This window comes from Colobus angolensis, unplaced genomic scaffold, assembly GCF_000951035.1.
Source record: "Colobus angolensis palliatus isolate OR3802 unplaced genomic scaffold, Cang.pa_1.0 Scaffold151, whole genome shotgun sequence".
Lineage (NCBI taxonomy): Eukaryota > Metazoa > Chordata > Mammalia > Primates > Cercopithecidae > Colobus > Colobus angolensis.
In genome coordinates, this window is record NW_012114611.1 from 1,122,887 (window position 1) to 1,138,309 (window position 15,423).

General features: G+C 45.5%; 2 protein-coding genes and 1 long non-coding RNA gene across 3 annotated transcripts in view; 2 read left to right on the forward strand and 1 right to left on the reverse strand.

Annotated features, from left to right (window-relative positions):
- Positions 1 to 301: 301 nt before the first annotated feature.
- Positions 302 to 5,644, forward strand: BCDIN3D (BCDIN3 domain containing). Its single transcript, XM_011936159.1, has 2 exons — positions 302 to 571; positions 4,411 to 5,644. The coding sequence occupies exons 1-2, from the start codon at positions 338 to 340 to the stop codon at positions 5,053 to 5,055; spliced, it is 879 nt and encodes a 292-aa protein (XP_011791549.1). The 5' UTR covers positions 302 to 337; the 3' UTR covers positions 5,056 to 5,644.
- Positions 2,267 to 14,987, reverse strand: LOC105507616. Its single transcript, XR_001001129.1, has 3 exons — positions 14,781 to 14,987; positions 14,460 to 14,610; positions 2,267 to 5,004 (listed from the first exon to the last, which is right to left on the reverse strand). It is a non-coding gene; the product is annotated as an uncharacterized LOC105507616 (long non-coding RNA).
- Positions 14,988 to 15,110: 123 nt separating this feature from the next.
- Positions 15,111 to 15,423, forward strand: part of NCKAP5L (NCK-associated protein 5-like) — a 40,781-nt gene continuing 40,468 nt past the window's right edge. Inside the window, exon 1 of the mRNA XM_011936158.1 lies at positions 15,111 to 15,207. The gene's annotated coding sequence lies outside the window, so the exon portion shown is untranslated. The remainder of the gene's footprint in view (positions 15,208 to 15,423) is intronic.

Here is a 15,423-nt window from a genome sequence, read left to right on the forward strand (position 1 = left end):
GCTCTGGGTCAAGCAGCCCAAGTTTCAAACTGTGTCAGTTTGGCCAAGACACTTAGCCCTCAGAGCTTGTTTCATCCCTGTAAAACGTGGATGATATTGCTAATCCCCTCCCAGTGTTGTGATGAGGGTTGAATAATACAAGGCAAGCCCCACGCGCTCGCTGGCTACAGGCACACAGCGAGAGGAAGTCAGGCCAGCCTTTTTGATTCACCGCAGAATTCGATCCACCCGCCCTCGCCGTTCAGCGCACGCGCGCTGGCACCGCCCCCCCCGCCCCCGCCGACCGCAGGTTCCCGACTTCCGGTTCCGCCAGGGCCCAGAGGCGGTGTTGAAGCTAATGGCGGTGCCCACGGAACTGGATGGAGGGAGTGTTAAGGAGCCCGCAGCGGAAGAGGAACCGCGAGTTCTGGAACCCGGCGCCGCCCCGTTCGGAAATTTTCCTCATTATTCTCGCTTCCACCCTCCGGAGCAACGGCTCCGCCTCCTGCCCCCGGAGCTGCTTCGACAGCTCTTTCCTCAGAGTCCCGAGAACGGGCCGATTCTGGGGCTCGACGTGGGGTGTAACTCCGGGGTGAGTGACAGGGGAGGGATTGGAGCATCCGGAACCAAGCGGTTGGTTGCCTACACATCCACTGTGGTTCTGGCCTGGGCTCACACCTATCAAAACTTTCCCAAATCGAGTATAAAGCGTGGCGTTGACCTTGCCAGTGCTGCTGCTGCCTGCCCGCCAGGGTTCCACCATCTGTCTTAGGAATCTCTCTTGGAGAGGAGTCCTTGTCGACTACGTTCCCACTTCTCTTTAAGGGCCAGACCCCAGGTGGGGACGGGCCCTGTATCTAGGGTGGCCTCTGTCCAGCGTGCCTGGCGCTTTGGCTGGGGAGAGGGTGCTTCCAGAGACACGTTTGGGAACATGGGGTTAGGTTTGGGTTACTGGGAGAGAAGAGCCAAGGGTGACAGAATCATGCCTGATATTGAGACTCATGTGTGCAGTACAGGACAGACCCTAGGACCTGCATGTTTATTTCAAAAAAAGTGGGTAGGCCGGGGCGGTGGCTCACGTCTGTAATCACAGCACTTTGGGAGGCCGAGGCAGGCAGATCACAAGGTCAGGAGATCGAGACCATCCTGGCTAACACAGTGAAACCCCGTCTCTACTAAAAATACAAACAATTGGCCAGGCATGGTGGCGGGCGCCTGTAGTCCCAGCTACTCGGGAGGCTGAGGCAGGAGAATGGTGTGAACCCAGGAGGCGGAGCCTGGAGTGAGCCGAGATGGCCCCACTGCACTCCAGCCTGGGCAACAGAGCGACACTCCATCACAAAAACAAAGCAAAACAAAAACAGTGAGTTGACAAAGTACAGTGGAGAGGATCGAAGAAATAGAGCATTTTGCCCGAGGGAATGGAGAAGGGTGGCACTGCCACTCTTCTTGCTGCAAACTGTTCTTAGGCATATAATGATTATAATCAAACCACATGCAAAATAAGGAAATGTCTCTCCCACACCTATTTGTAGCCACTGGGATATCCTACACTAGCAGGCAGTCTGAACTTACCATGGCAAATGCTTCAAAAGTTAGTACCCTCTCTCTGCTCCCTTCATCACTCCAGTCCAGCATCTGGAGGGCGGGGGACAGTTTTGTTGGGTTGCTGTCCTTTCACAGAAGAGACTTTGGGGGACGATTGCAGACCTTGTGGGACTCAGTTGATAAGTAGGAGGAGGACATTTGGATACAGTCTTAAAGACTGGAATGAGGAGATGGGTTGATGTCCGGTGTCCCCTGCAAAATTTCTTCTCTGTGATGATACAGGAAGTCAGAGGGTGAAAACAGTGGAAAAGAGAGACTGAGGTTAAGGCTTGGGATTTCACGAAAGGCATTAGGAAACCACCAGAGATTTTAAAGTTAAGAGTAGTATACACAGGAGAGGTAAAGACATAATTGGCAGCTAACTAGGGTAGTGGTTCCCAAACCTGGCTGTACGTTTATGGAGCTTTCTGTTTTGCACTTTTTAAAAAATGCTTTCTCTTCTGGATCTTTGTAGTCAGAAAAGGGAAAAAAAATGCTTGCGCTTGATAAGACAAAAAAATTCAAACTACAAAGGGGTAAATAGTAAAAAGTCTCTACTCCGAACCCTAAATCCTCCTTTTCCCCCACACAGTGGCACCACTGTTTATAATTTCTTAGATATCAGTCCTGTGTGTATACCAGCATTTATGTATGTATAAATACCCCCCTTTTAGTTTTATAAATGGTAACACACTATTAGTAGCTTTTAATTCTGAGATTATATAACCGCATTCTTTTTTTAGCAGCGTCCTAATGTTTCATTGGATAGATGTACCATAATTCATGGGTGCTTTTTTTTTTTTTTTCAATTTTAAAAACTCTTTCCCCAGCCTGGGCAACATGGCAAAACCCCATCTCTAAAAAAAATTAGCCAGGTGTGGTGGTGGACGTCTGTAGTCCCAGCTACTTAGGGAGGCTGAGGGAGGAGGATCGCTTGAACCCAGGAGGTCGAGGCTGCAGTGGGCCTTGATTGTGCCACATACCCCAGCCTGGGTGACAAAGTGAGACCCTGTCTCAAATAGAACAACAACAGAAAACCCAAAAAACTGCTGGGCGCAGTGGCTGACGCCTATAATCCCAGCATTTTCAGAGGCTGATGCTGGTGGATTGCTTAAGCTCAGGAGTTCGAGATCAGCCTGGGCAACATGGCAAACATCCCTACCAAAAATACAAAAATTAACTGGGCATCGTGGTGTGCACCTGTGGTTCCAGCTACTCATGAGGCTGAAGTAGGAGGATCTCTGGAGCTTGGGAAATCAAGGCTGCAGTGATCTCACGCCACTGCACTCTGCAGCCTGGGAAACAGAGTAAGACCGTGTCTCAAAAATAATAATAATAATAATAAACACTTTCAGCACCCCACAAGTTCCCCTATATGCCTTTTCCTGTTCATAAACCTCTATTCTCTACCCAGAGGTAACAACGAGCCTTCTGTTGTTTCCTTGCTTTTCTTTATAGTGTACTGTTTTTCTTCCCTGAACGATGTAGTTTAATTTCACCCATTTTTGAGCTTCATGTAAGTGGATGCTTGTCATATATTTTCTGTTATGGCTTGCTTTTTCTTCTCAACATTATGTATTTGTGAGAATCGTCCATGCTGTGCACCAAGCTGAGTGTCTTCATTTTTAACTGCTACTTAGTATTCTATCTTCATGATTATACCACATTGATTTGTCTATGCCACTATCATTGGACATCTGGGTGGCTTCCATTGTGCATTTTCTTCACCTGCACAAAAGGCATAAATATTTTCCTCACATGCTTGTTACACCAAGCAAATAAAGTAGTAAACAGAAAAATGCCTTGAAAATACTATGTGGAAAAACACAAATTTGAGTTAGTTATAATGGTTATAGAAATCAAAGAGGCCAGGTGCAGTGGCTCATTCCTATAGTCCCAGCACTTTGGGAGGCCAAGGCAGGTGGATCACTTGAGGTCAGTTAAAGACCAGCCTGGCCAACATGACGAAACCCTGTCTCTACTAAAAACAAAAATTAGCTGGGTGTGGTGATGTGTGCCTGTAATCCCAGCTACTTAGGAGGCTGAGGCAGGAGAATCGCTTGAACCTGGGAGGCAGAGATTGCAGCGTACCGAGATCATGCCATTGCACTCGAGCCTGGGTGACAGAACCAGACTTTGTCTCCAACAAAAAAAAAAAAAAAAAAGGAATTCAAAGTTAGAGAAAGGAGATGGTGACTTAAGAGTAAAAAGGTGCTAATGTGGTAAAAATTACAAATCATTAAGACTTGTCTAGAAGGTTGTTAGCAGTGACTTTTAGCAATGATGGTTATAGAATCAGAATGTCTCAGAAGGAGGTGATGAATCCTAAGACAGTAAAATTGAAGCTGTAATGAAGGCTAAATGAGGACTTTGGAATCCAGAGGTCCAAAGGTCTGAGAAGCAGGTTTTTATAAGATGGTGCTCGCTGTATTCCTCACTTCCTTCGTAAGAGACACGGTTATGCCTCTGGACCCCTTTCCTCCTCCCTGGGGTCTTCAGATACCCAGAAAAAGAGTGAGTTTATCAGCATATTACTTAAGCTGGGAAATACTGCTGTAGGCTCCTTTGCTGCATCCATTTGGCTGTAACTTTGAACTACAACCCAATCTATCATCAGTGTCAGGAAAATATGGGGATGATGTATTACAGCATGTGACCCCTGGAGGGCACTGAGAGCCTATTCTGTGGAAAACTTTTTGCACAACCTCTTTAGGTTATGGTTTAGGAACCTCACATCCTATACAGCCAGAGGTAAGTGGCATTCTCAGTGGGAGAATGATACAGATTTCTCTTCCATTCATTGGTTGAGAACTGCAGTGACAAAGCTCTTTTGGATTCCTCTAGGATCTGAGTGTGGCTCTATACAAACACTTCCTCTCCCTACCTGATGGGGAGACCTGCTCAGATGCCTCAAGAGAACTTCGGCTCCTCTGCTGTGACATAGATCCAGTCCTGGTGAAGCGAGCCGAAAAAGAATGTCCTTTTCCTGATGCCTTGACCTTTATCACCCTGGACTTCATGAATCAAAGGAAACGGAAGGTTCTCTTGAGCTCTTTCTTAAGCCAATTTGGACGTTCAGTTTTTGACATTGGCTTCTGTATGTCAATAACCATGTGGATTCATCTGAACCACGGAGACCATGGCCTGTGGGAGTTCCTGGCCCATCTTTCCTCCCTCTGCCACTACCTCCTTGTGGAGCCCCAACCCTGGAAGTGTTACCGGGCAGCTGCAAGACGTCTCCGAAAGCTGGGACTCCATGATTTTGACCACTTCCACTCCCTTGCCATCCGAGGTGATATGACCAATCAGATTGTGCAGATCTTGACCCAGGATCATGGCATGGAATTAATATGTTGCTTCGGCAACACCAGTTGGGACAGAAGCCTTCTGTTCTTCAGGGCAAAACAAACCATAGAGACTCATCCAATCCCTGAATCACTGATAGAAAGAGGGAAAGAAAAGAACAGATTAAGATTTCAGAAGCAGTGAGATGGGAGGGCAAGAAGACCAAGAAAGAGATATTGAAAGAGTTTTATATTGAGAATTATGTTCACTCTCCTTAACTCCTTAACAATCAGGCAGCCTCAAAACCTGGCAGGAGCTTTTGGTAAAATGTCCAAGGCATATAATTGAAAGAATCGGTATCTGTTCCCCATTGTTTGGAACAAATCTTGTGGAGAATGAATCTGTGGAGTGGTGAGCTAGGATATCTGGATTGGGATGGCCTAGGAAAAGTGGTCCTGGTTATGAGTTATGGAGGGGGCTGCTTTGGGGGATTATTTATCAAGATAAAACTAGGCTAGTCTTAAAATATATCAGTTCCTGGGCTCTCTGAATCTTACCTGGTTTCTTCAGGCTTTCGGATTTGCTAGGCCTGACTTTGGGCAAAACCTTAGTAATTCAGGTTTGGAATGTGGCTTAGGAATCTATTTTCTGTTTTTTGTTTGTGCATTCTTCTATTATAGTAATATATATATATAATTTACCATTTTAACCATTTTTAAGTATAGTTTTTCAGAACGTGGAAATCCCATCAAAAACTGGATTAAAAATTAAAAGATAAATAACTTTTTTAAAAGTATACAATTTTTGTGACATTAAGTACATTAACAATGAGGCACCTGTTTTTAACAGCTCCCCCAGATGATTCTGAGGCAAGCAGAGGTAGACCATACTTTGAGTGCTTACGGTTCCATTTAGCCCTCCTCTATGTATTTTTCCTGGTATGAGTTCTTCCCTGTGACTTTAACAACTACCTACATGCTTATGGTCCCCAAATATATTGGTAGCCCTACATCCACAGTCCCAGACTAGCATTTTTCCTGTTTTGTCATTATATCCCTTAGTTCTTAGGTCCATCAGATTCAACATATCTCAAAAACAAGCTCATTACCCTCATTGAAAACCTAGTCCTATCTCATTTGATAGTATTCACTGCTTAAGCTAGAAACCTCAGTTGATTTTCTCACTTACATTCCCCACATTGAAATGCTCACAAAGTCCAGCAGCAAATTCTATCAATTAACATGTACGTTTCATTCCATCCATGTGTCCAGTGCCTGGTGGGGGGTTCCTATATTAAAGTCATCTACCTTCTAATCCATTCTCTGCCTTACAGCCACAGTTTACTCATCTGTACAACTGAAATAACACCACTTTCCTTTTCCTATGCCCAAATTTCCTAAGGATGTGAAGATATTTTGCAGAATATAGAGTGATAAAGAAAAATAAGGTGCTATTACAATGTGTGAGCATGCTGCAGACCACAACTGCACTTGTTAGACCAGAGGCTTATGAGAAAAACATCTCACCTTGTAGAAAACATGCATCTTACTATCTCGGATAACTTGTTTTTCAGGATAATGAAGTAATAAGGAGTCCAGCCTCAGTGCTACAGAACATTTTAAAGAAAGCAGTGTTGGCAGGGAGGGATATGGAGCTAATGGAAATGAGGCCAGTTTATGATGGTCTCAGTTATCACAGTAGTTACAGAGCTGAGTTTACGCACAAGATCTTAATTTAGGAACACTTTGAAACCTTGTAACCCTGCCGGGTGCTCTCTCCTCTCACTCCACCAAGGCGGTGCACAGAAACATACGTGGCGCTATGGTAGGATGAATAATGGTCCCCCAAGATGTCCACCTAATCCCTGAAACCAGTGAATGTTACCTTAGATAGCAAAAGGGGCTTTGCAAATGAGATTGAGGATCTTGAGATCGGTCGATTAACCTGGATGATCAGAATAGATCCTAAGTGCAATCATCAGTGTTCTTATAATAGGGAGGCAGAGGGAAAGCTGACCACAGTAGGAGATGTAATGACAAAAGCAAGAGGTTGGAGTGATGTGAAGAAGGGCCATAAGTCAAGGAATGCAGGTGGCTTCTAGAAGTTAGCAAAAGCAAGGAAATGTATTCTCCCCTGAAGCCTCCAGAAGGAACAGCCCTGCCAACACCTTGATTTTAGATTTCTGATCTCCAGAGCTGTAAGAGAATAAATCAGTATTTTAAACCACTAAGTTTTGTGGTGATTTCTTACAGCAGCACTACAAAACTAATACATGGGCTCTGACTACAGTGAGACTGGCTTACAAAGCCAAGTGGCACCTTTCCCAGATAACTCCTTGATAACAGAAAATAACCTCAGTGACCAGAAGGATACACAGGGGCTTTGTCCAACATGGCTAATTAAGAAATAGCCAGGTGCAGTGGCTCACGCCTGTAATCCCAACACTGGGAGGCTGAGGCGGGTGGATCACTTGAGCTCAGCAGTTTGAGACCAGCCTGGGCAACATGGCAAAACCCCGAATCTGCAAAAAATACAAAAAAAAAAAAAAAATTAGCTGGAAGTGGTGGCACGCACCTGTAGTCTGGTAACTTGGGAGGCTGAGGTGCAGGATCACTTGAGCTCAGGAGGCTGAGGTTGCAGTGAGCCAAGATCATGCCACTGCACTCCAGCCTGGATAACAGAGTGATACTGTCTTAAAAAAAGAAATCCTCAATAACTAAAAGCTTTGGGAGATGCTTCAGCATCCGAACCTGACCTGTTCCCTAGTAAGAGGTTGGCTGAGCAGTTACTTGACCTGTTGGGAGGAACCACCGTATTTCACGTCTGTGGCAGTTGGTTTCAAAAAGGATGTGTAATTACTGCCCATAAAAATGAGGTCCTCAGGTCGGGTGCGGTGGCTCACATCTGTAATTCCAACACTTTGGGAGGCCAAGGCGGGAGAATCACTTGAGCCCAGGAGTTAAAGACCAGCCTGGGTAATACAATAAGACTTCATCTCTACAAAAAAATTTAAAAATTTAAAAATTAGCTGAACATAGTGGCATGCGCCCATAGTCCTAGCTACTCGGGAGGCCGAGGTGGGAGGATCGCTTGAGCCTGAAAAGCAAGGTTGCAGTGAGCCGAGATCATGCCACTGCACTCCAGCCTGAACAGCAGAGTGAGACTCTATCTCAAAAAAAAAAAAAAAAAAAAAAAAAAAAAAAGGAATGGCAGTATAAGCATATTTAGTCATATAGAAGAATCAGCCAAAAAGTTAAAATGGCTCATTGCTGGGGGTAAGAAATGCAGCAAATAATTGCTTCTGTATTATTTGATTATTAAACCATATGGACATATTACTTTTTATACAAACTAATCTTAAATGAATAATTTTTTAAATTAGTGTTTTCTAAAATAACTCTCACTGTACCACCCATCTATCTGCCTAATTTTTCCTTCACAGCATAGCCAAAATCTTAGAAAAGTTTTTTGTTGTTGTTTGTGTTTTTGTTTTGTTTTTGAGACAGAGTCTCACTCTATTACCCAGGCTGGAGTGTAATGGCACAGTTGGCTCACGGCAACCTCCGCCTCCCAGGCTCAAGCGATTCTCCTGCCTCAGCCTCCTGAGTAGCTGGGATTACAGGCACGTGCCACTGCGCACAGCTAATTTTTGTATTTTTAGTAGAGACGGGGTTTCACCATGTTGGCCAGGCTGGTCTTGAATTCCTGACCTCAGGTGATCCACCCACCTTGTCCTCCCCAAAGTGCTGGAATTACAGGTGTGAGCCACTGCACCCAGCCGAAAAGTTTTAAACACCTCCTGTCTCCATTCCTTATTTTGTACATTTTTCTCAAACCTTCAGAATCTGGTTTTGCCAGGTTGGGCGGGGTGGCTCACGCCTGTAATCCCAGCACTTTGGAAGGCCAAGATGGGAGGACTGCTTGAGCCCAGGAGTTTGAGGACAGCCTGGGCAATGGAGTGAGACCCCATCTCTGTTTTAAATAAACAAATAAAGTCTGGTTTTATCAAAGTCTCCAATGACATGTGGCCAGAGTCAGTAGGGATGTCTCTGTCCTGATCCAACTTGACTCAGCAACATCGGGGCCAAAAAAATCATCTCTTCCTATTCATGGGGAATTGGTTCCAGGACCCACAAGGATACAAAAATCAAAGGATGCTTAAGTCCCTTACATAAAATGGTATAGTATTTGCAAATGACCTAGGGGTATTCTCCTATATACTTTAAATCATCTCTAGATTACTTATAATATGTAATATCATGTAAATACTATGTAAATCGTTAACACTAATTTTTTTTTTTTTTTTTTTGTAGACGGAGTCTCGCTCTGTCGCCCAGGCTGGAGTGCAGTGGCGCGACCTCGGCTCACTGCAAGCTCCACCTCCTGGGTGCATGCCATTCTCCTGCCTCAGCCTCCCGAGTAGCTGGACTACAGGCGCCCACCACCTCGCCCGGCTAATTTTTTGTATTTTTAGTAGAGGCGGTGTTTCACCGTATTAGCCAGGATGGTCTCGATCTCCTGACTTCATGATCCGCCCGCCTTGGCCTCCTAAAGAGCTGGGATTACAGGTGTGAGCCACCGTGCCCAGCCTAAATTTTTAAAATTTTGCATTTTTATTGCTGTATTTTTTTTTTTTTTCTGATCTAGTCTTCAGAGAGATGTAGTTTTTTTGTTTTTTTTGTTTGTTTGTTTTTCTGATCTGAGGTTGATTGAGTGCATGGATTGTAGTCACCAATAAGAAGAACCGATTGTATTTGGTCTTTTTTTTTTGAAATCCCTTTCTTGTGTTCTGGTGACAACGTTCATTCAGTTTTCTTTCTCCTTCTCTGGAGACCCCCCTCTAATGTTGATGTTCCTTGGGGTTCTGCTCCAGCCTTTCTTTTCTCTACTTGCATGATCTCCTCAACTCCATGAGTTCAGTAACCACCAACATTCTGAGGACTCACAAATCTCTTATCTATCATCCCGATTCCTCTCCTGAGCTTCAGAATTATTTATCCCACAGCCTACATCAGTGCTTCCCAACCTTTTCCATGTCAGTACACACACAGAAAACGATGGTGTTTTATATGCTGGATGATGCAATCTGGCATAACTAAGATTGCTCTCTGACTCAGGAAGCTTGTGCTGCCCTGAGAATTGTGAAGCCCAATATGCAGCACCACCTTAACCTCTTCCTGAGGCACACAGTTGGGAAGTTCTGAGGAGTTGGAGAGATGTTTCTACTTGGATGCCCCCTGGGGATTTCAACGTCCTCCCCATCACCACTATCACTTTCCTAGTCCAGTCCACGTCATTTCTCGTTTTTCTCCTCAGGTACTACAAAACCTTGCCTGGCCCCCCGACTTCAGTCTTGCTCTCTCTATCCTCCACACTGCAACCACACTGATCTAAAATGCAAATCTGACTATGCTACCCTCCTGCTTAAAACCATTCAAAGTCTACACTGCTCTTAGGATAAAGGATGATCTACCCACTGCTTTCCTTTCCAGTGTCATTTTTTATCATACCCCACATGAACTCTGTACAAGTTATCTAATACTTTATGTACAGTGCTTAGCATATAGATTCAATAAAAATGTTTGAATGATGAAAAGTGATGAAAAAGAGGTTCAAGGATATGAGCAGATTAATCATATCTGTGCCAGGTAGGAGGTTTCAAAGCACATACTGGCAATGCTGTCAGAATCCAAGGAACATGACTGTTCTGTACAGAATTATGTACATGTAGCAGTAAAGACCTATTCCTATACAGCAAGTGGACCAAACATTATACAACAGCTCCTTTCTTCCTCTTACTGATCAGGAAAGACATTGAGATTGCACTCAGAGTTCATCTGTCTGGAAAACAGCCATATTACAAAAATGTTTTGAGGTTAGGCATGGTAGCTCACATCTATAATCCCAGCACTTTAGGAGGCCACAGTGGGAGGATCGCTTGATCTCAGGAGTTCAAGACCAGCCTGAGCATACAGTGAGACCCTGGCTACAAAAAATGAAAAAATTAGCTGGGTATGGTGGAGTGCACTTGTAGTCCCAGCTAGTTGGTGGGGGCTCACTTGAGCCTAGAAGTCAAGGCTGCAGTGAGCTGTGATCACACCACTGCACTCCAATCTGGGTGACACAGCAAGACCCAATCTAGAGAAAAAAAAAAAGAAAAAATGTTTTGAGAGGCTAGTTACCAACCTGACTATCTCCTGTTGCCAGGAGTTCTAAACTAGAGTCAGTTTATCAACCAATGGCTAAATGGCTACAGTTTCAACCTCTGAGAATTGAAGATGCTCCAACATTAAATGAATGACCACACAGTATTAAAGCAGGGAACCCCATTCAAAGTACTGATGTTAGCAGTGACAGGGTGGTTCTCTCTGACAATCCATCTGTCAGGCATCAGCACTACATGCATAGTTAGACAATACCACCAAACTGGTTTGTTACTAAACCAGTAGTAACAGCTTGCAGCTACCAGAGACCTAAGAGGCCTAGCCTGTTTTGTTACACAGACGACTCAAATAAATAACAATATATGATTAGTGATACAAGAGTGAAGAACAAACTTTGGGACTTCTGTGTAATTTTTAATTTATGCAAATAATAGCACTAAGGAATGAAAGAGTCTTAAGTCTCATCAAAAGACTGAAAGGGATCTTGGAGCAATAGTAGTTATACTTCTTTCAACCCCTGTCAGTGAGGATGAAGGTTTGTGAAGCATAGACAATCTGCCAAAATCTGAATGCCAAAATTATCAAATGCACAATAGCCTTTAAGGAAGGAGCACAGGTGCTTGCTCTGACAAATACAGATGTTCTGGCTGTATTTACTAAACAAGGGTAAATATCTAAATGAAAAGTAAAATATTGGCTGGGCGTGGAGGCTCACGCCTGTAATCCCAGCATTTTGGGAGGCTGAAGGGGGCAGATCACTTGAGGTCAGTAGTTCAAAACCAGCCTCGGCCGGGCGCGGTGGCTCAAGCCTGTAATCCCAGCACTTTGGGAGGCCGAGACGGGCGGATCACGAGGTCAGGAGATCGAGACCATCCTGGCTAACGGTGAAACCCCGTCTCTACTAAAAAATACAAAAAACTAGCCGGGCGAGGTGGCGGGTGCCTATAGTCCCAGCTACTCGGGAGGCTGAGGCAGGAGAATGGCGTAAACCCGGGAGGCGGAGCTTGCAGTGAGCTGAGATCCGGCCACTGCACTCCAGCCTGGGCGACAGAGCAAGACTCCGTCTCAAAAAACAAAAACAAAAACAAAACAAAACAAAAAAAAAAACAAAACCAGCCTGGACAACTTGGTGAAACCTCATTTCTACTAAAAATACAAAAATTAGCTGGGTGTGGTGGCGCCCACCTGTAATCTCAGCTACTTGGGAGGCTGAGGCAGAAGAATTGCTTGAGAATTGCAAGAGGCAAGAGAATTGCCTCCTGGGAGGCAGAACTTCAGTGAGCCGAGATTGTGCCACTGCACTCCAGCCTGGGTGACAGAGTGAGACTCTGTCTCAAAAAAGAAAAAAAAAAAAGTAAATTATCATCTTGATGTTCTGTTTACTTCCAATAATTCAGTTATTTGGAAACATCCAAAAGTAGTCAGAAATGCCTGGCAGACTTTTAAGGTTTTCTACCTCAATGCAGAATTAGGAATACAAGGCAATATTAGGAATACAACAGGTACATGGAATTTTATTGGACTTTCAAGCCCTTTGAGGAAAGGACCATGTCTACTTTGTGTTGTAATCCCAGAACTATCCCACTGATCCCTATTCAATAAATGTTAGATGATTGAATAAGAATTCACAATGCTGTAGGCTTCTGAAGATGCCATTATCATCAAGAAATAAGATGAAAAGGAGAAATGAAAACGTGTCTATGAAAATATTTGCACCAGAATGTTAATAGCAGCCATATTCATCATAACCCCAACTGGAAATACCCAAATATCCATCAATTGAAGAATGGATAAACACATTGTGATATATTCATGTGATGGAATATTGCTCAGCAATAAAAAAGAACAGATTACTGATACACATGGATGGATCTCAAAAACATTACTAAGCTAAAGCATACAGACACAAGTACATACTGTAAAGTTCCCTATATGTGAAATACAAATGCAGACAAATCTATGGTGCTATAATTCAGGAAGTTGCCAGGGGAGGGTGGTGGTGGGTGTGGGGTGATCAACTATAAAGGGGCATGAGGGAATTTTCTAGGGTGATGGTTCAGTATCTTGTTTTGGGTGTTAATTACATAGGTGTATGTTTTGAAATTCACCAAACAAAGCACCTAAGATGTGTGCATTTTATTGCATGTTATGAATTGTTTAAGGGCTGGGCACGGTGGCTCATATCTGTAATCCTAGCACTTTGGGAGGCCGAGGTGGGCAAATCACCTGAGGTCAGGAGTCCGAGACCAGCCTGGCCAACATGGTGAAACTCCCGTCTCTACTAAAAATACAAAAATTAGCCAGGTGTGGTGGCGCACCCTTGTAATACCAGCTACTTGGGAGGCTGAGGCAGGAGAATCACCTGAAATCAGAAGGCAGAGGGTGCAGTGAGCAGAGATTGTGCCACTGCACTCCATCCAACCTGGGACAGAGTGAGACTCCATCTCAGAGAAAAGAGTCTCACTCTGTCACCCAGGCTGGAGTGCAGTGGCACGATCTTGGCTCACTGCAAGCTCCGCCTACCGGGTTCATGCCATTCTCCTGCCTCAGCCTCCCAATTAGCTGGGACTACAGGAGCCCACCACCATGCCCGGCTAATTTTTTGTATTTTTAGTAGAGACGGGGTTTCACCGTGTTAGCCAGGATGGTTTCTATCTCCTGACCTTGTGATCCGCCTGCCTTGGCCTCCCAAAGTGCTGGGATTACAGGCGTGAGCCACCGTGCCCAACCAGAATAAAATATTTTTTAAGCAAAAAAAATGAGAAAGTTGGTGGGAGTAACCATCAAGACATCTTTTAGGTTCCAGTAATAGCTGTCCTTGGACACTCTTTTCATCAAGCTACCCCTATGCTCAAGAACCCAGAATGACTTATCTTATGCCTTGTCACATCCGTATCCTTATTCTGCTCTCCTCCGAAGGAAACCTCTTCCATTAACTTCTCCCACTTCCCAACGTACCACGGTGATCTGCTCACGGTCCTATGCAGATAATTTGTTCTTTCCTATCTGAGTCTCTTTGTGGCCTTTACCCTGCCTGGACCCTACTGAATTTCTCTCTGCCCTTCAAATCCCGTGTTTAAATAAGCCTCCTTCAGAAAAGAACTCCTAATCCTAGCCAGTCTGAGCACCCTAAATTCCCTTACTTTTTATGTTCCTTTATTGGACTGATATGATACTCTAAGCTGCCTCCTTTGTATACTCACAACAAAAGAAATTTTAATGAAGTAGGCAGACACTGTGCCTAGGGATACCTTTGAATTTCCCTGCAGAACCCACTTGAGAACCTACATTTCTGGGGCAGTCACTACAATGCAGGTTGTGAGGTTTATACGGTATTTAGGCGAGGGCAAGTAAGTGTTTAATTAAGGACTAATGGGAATGATATTGAAAGCTCTGAGACTCTGCAGGGGCCTGGATGGGCTGTTTGCTTTTCCTCATCCCCACCGAGATAGCAAGTGGTTGAGAACAAGGTTGTATCCTTTTTCTGCCCAGCCTTCCCTCCCAAACCAGTGAGGAAACGGCCAGCACTGCTTGTCTGATGAGCGGAGCCTGTTCCTATCACTGTTTTCCAGATTACTGGGGGGACGACCCTATCCTGGATAAGGAAGAGAGAGGCCAAAGAGGCACTCAAGACTTTCCCTATGGATTTACACCCAACACATATGCAGAAAGGCAAATGGCAAACACCGACGCTCACAACCACACATACACGTGCACGCCCAGCCCCACACAAGCAAACGCGCATGCCTGTGGGTCCGCGCGCACCTACTTAGTTTTCTCTGTTCTAGACGCCCTCATTCCACCCCCGCTCGGCCCAGCCCGGCGTCCTCTACCCAGGCACGGCTGAGGTTTACCAAGCCCGGCCGGGCCTGGAGAAAGTGTTTCTACAGAGGGGGAAGGGAGGTCCTTCCCACCAGAGCGGAAGCGGCGCGCGCCGGCCGGGCGGACTTAGCTGGCGTCCTGGGAACATCTGGAGGGGGCTGGGAGGGGCGCGCATCCAGGGTGAATGTGGATTGGCTGCTAGGGAGGAGGGAGGCGGGGTCAGAGCCAGGGGCGGGGCTCTCCGGCCCCTTTAAAGCCTTGACATCAGGAGGCGGCTCCGGCACCCCCCGTTCTCTGCCCCCCGCCCCCGACCGCGGCCATGGACCTGGCGGATCCGGCCTGCCCTGGCCCAGCTCAACACCTGATTTCGGTGAGTTTTGGGTCTACTTGGGATTGAAAGAGCGGCGAGTACGGGGGGGATCTGTAGCTCCGTGCCGGGGGAAGTGGGGTGTAGAGGGTAAGGCTCTCGTGGCAGTACAGGGTCGGAGAGGGCGTCTCGGCTTCCTGCCCAAACCATACTGCCCGCCCCTCCGTCCCTCCCTCCAGCTGCACCCTCCTCGGGGGTCCAGCTGAGACTCTGTGCACC

Coding starts and splice junctions, on each gene's coding strand:
- BCDIN3D (XM_011936159.1), top strand. CDS start 338: ATGGCGGTGCCCACGGAACTGGATGGAGGGAGTGTTAAGGAGCCCGCA. Junction 572..4,410: donor ACGTGGGGTGTAACTCCGGG/GTGAGTGACAGG, acceptor GGATTCCTCTAG/GATCTGAGTGTGGCTCTATA.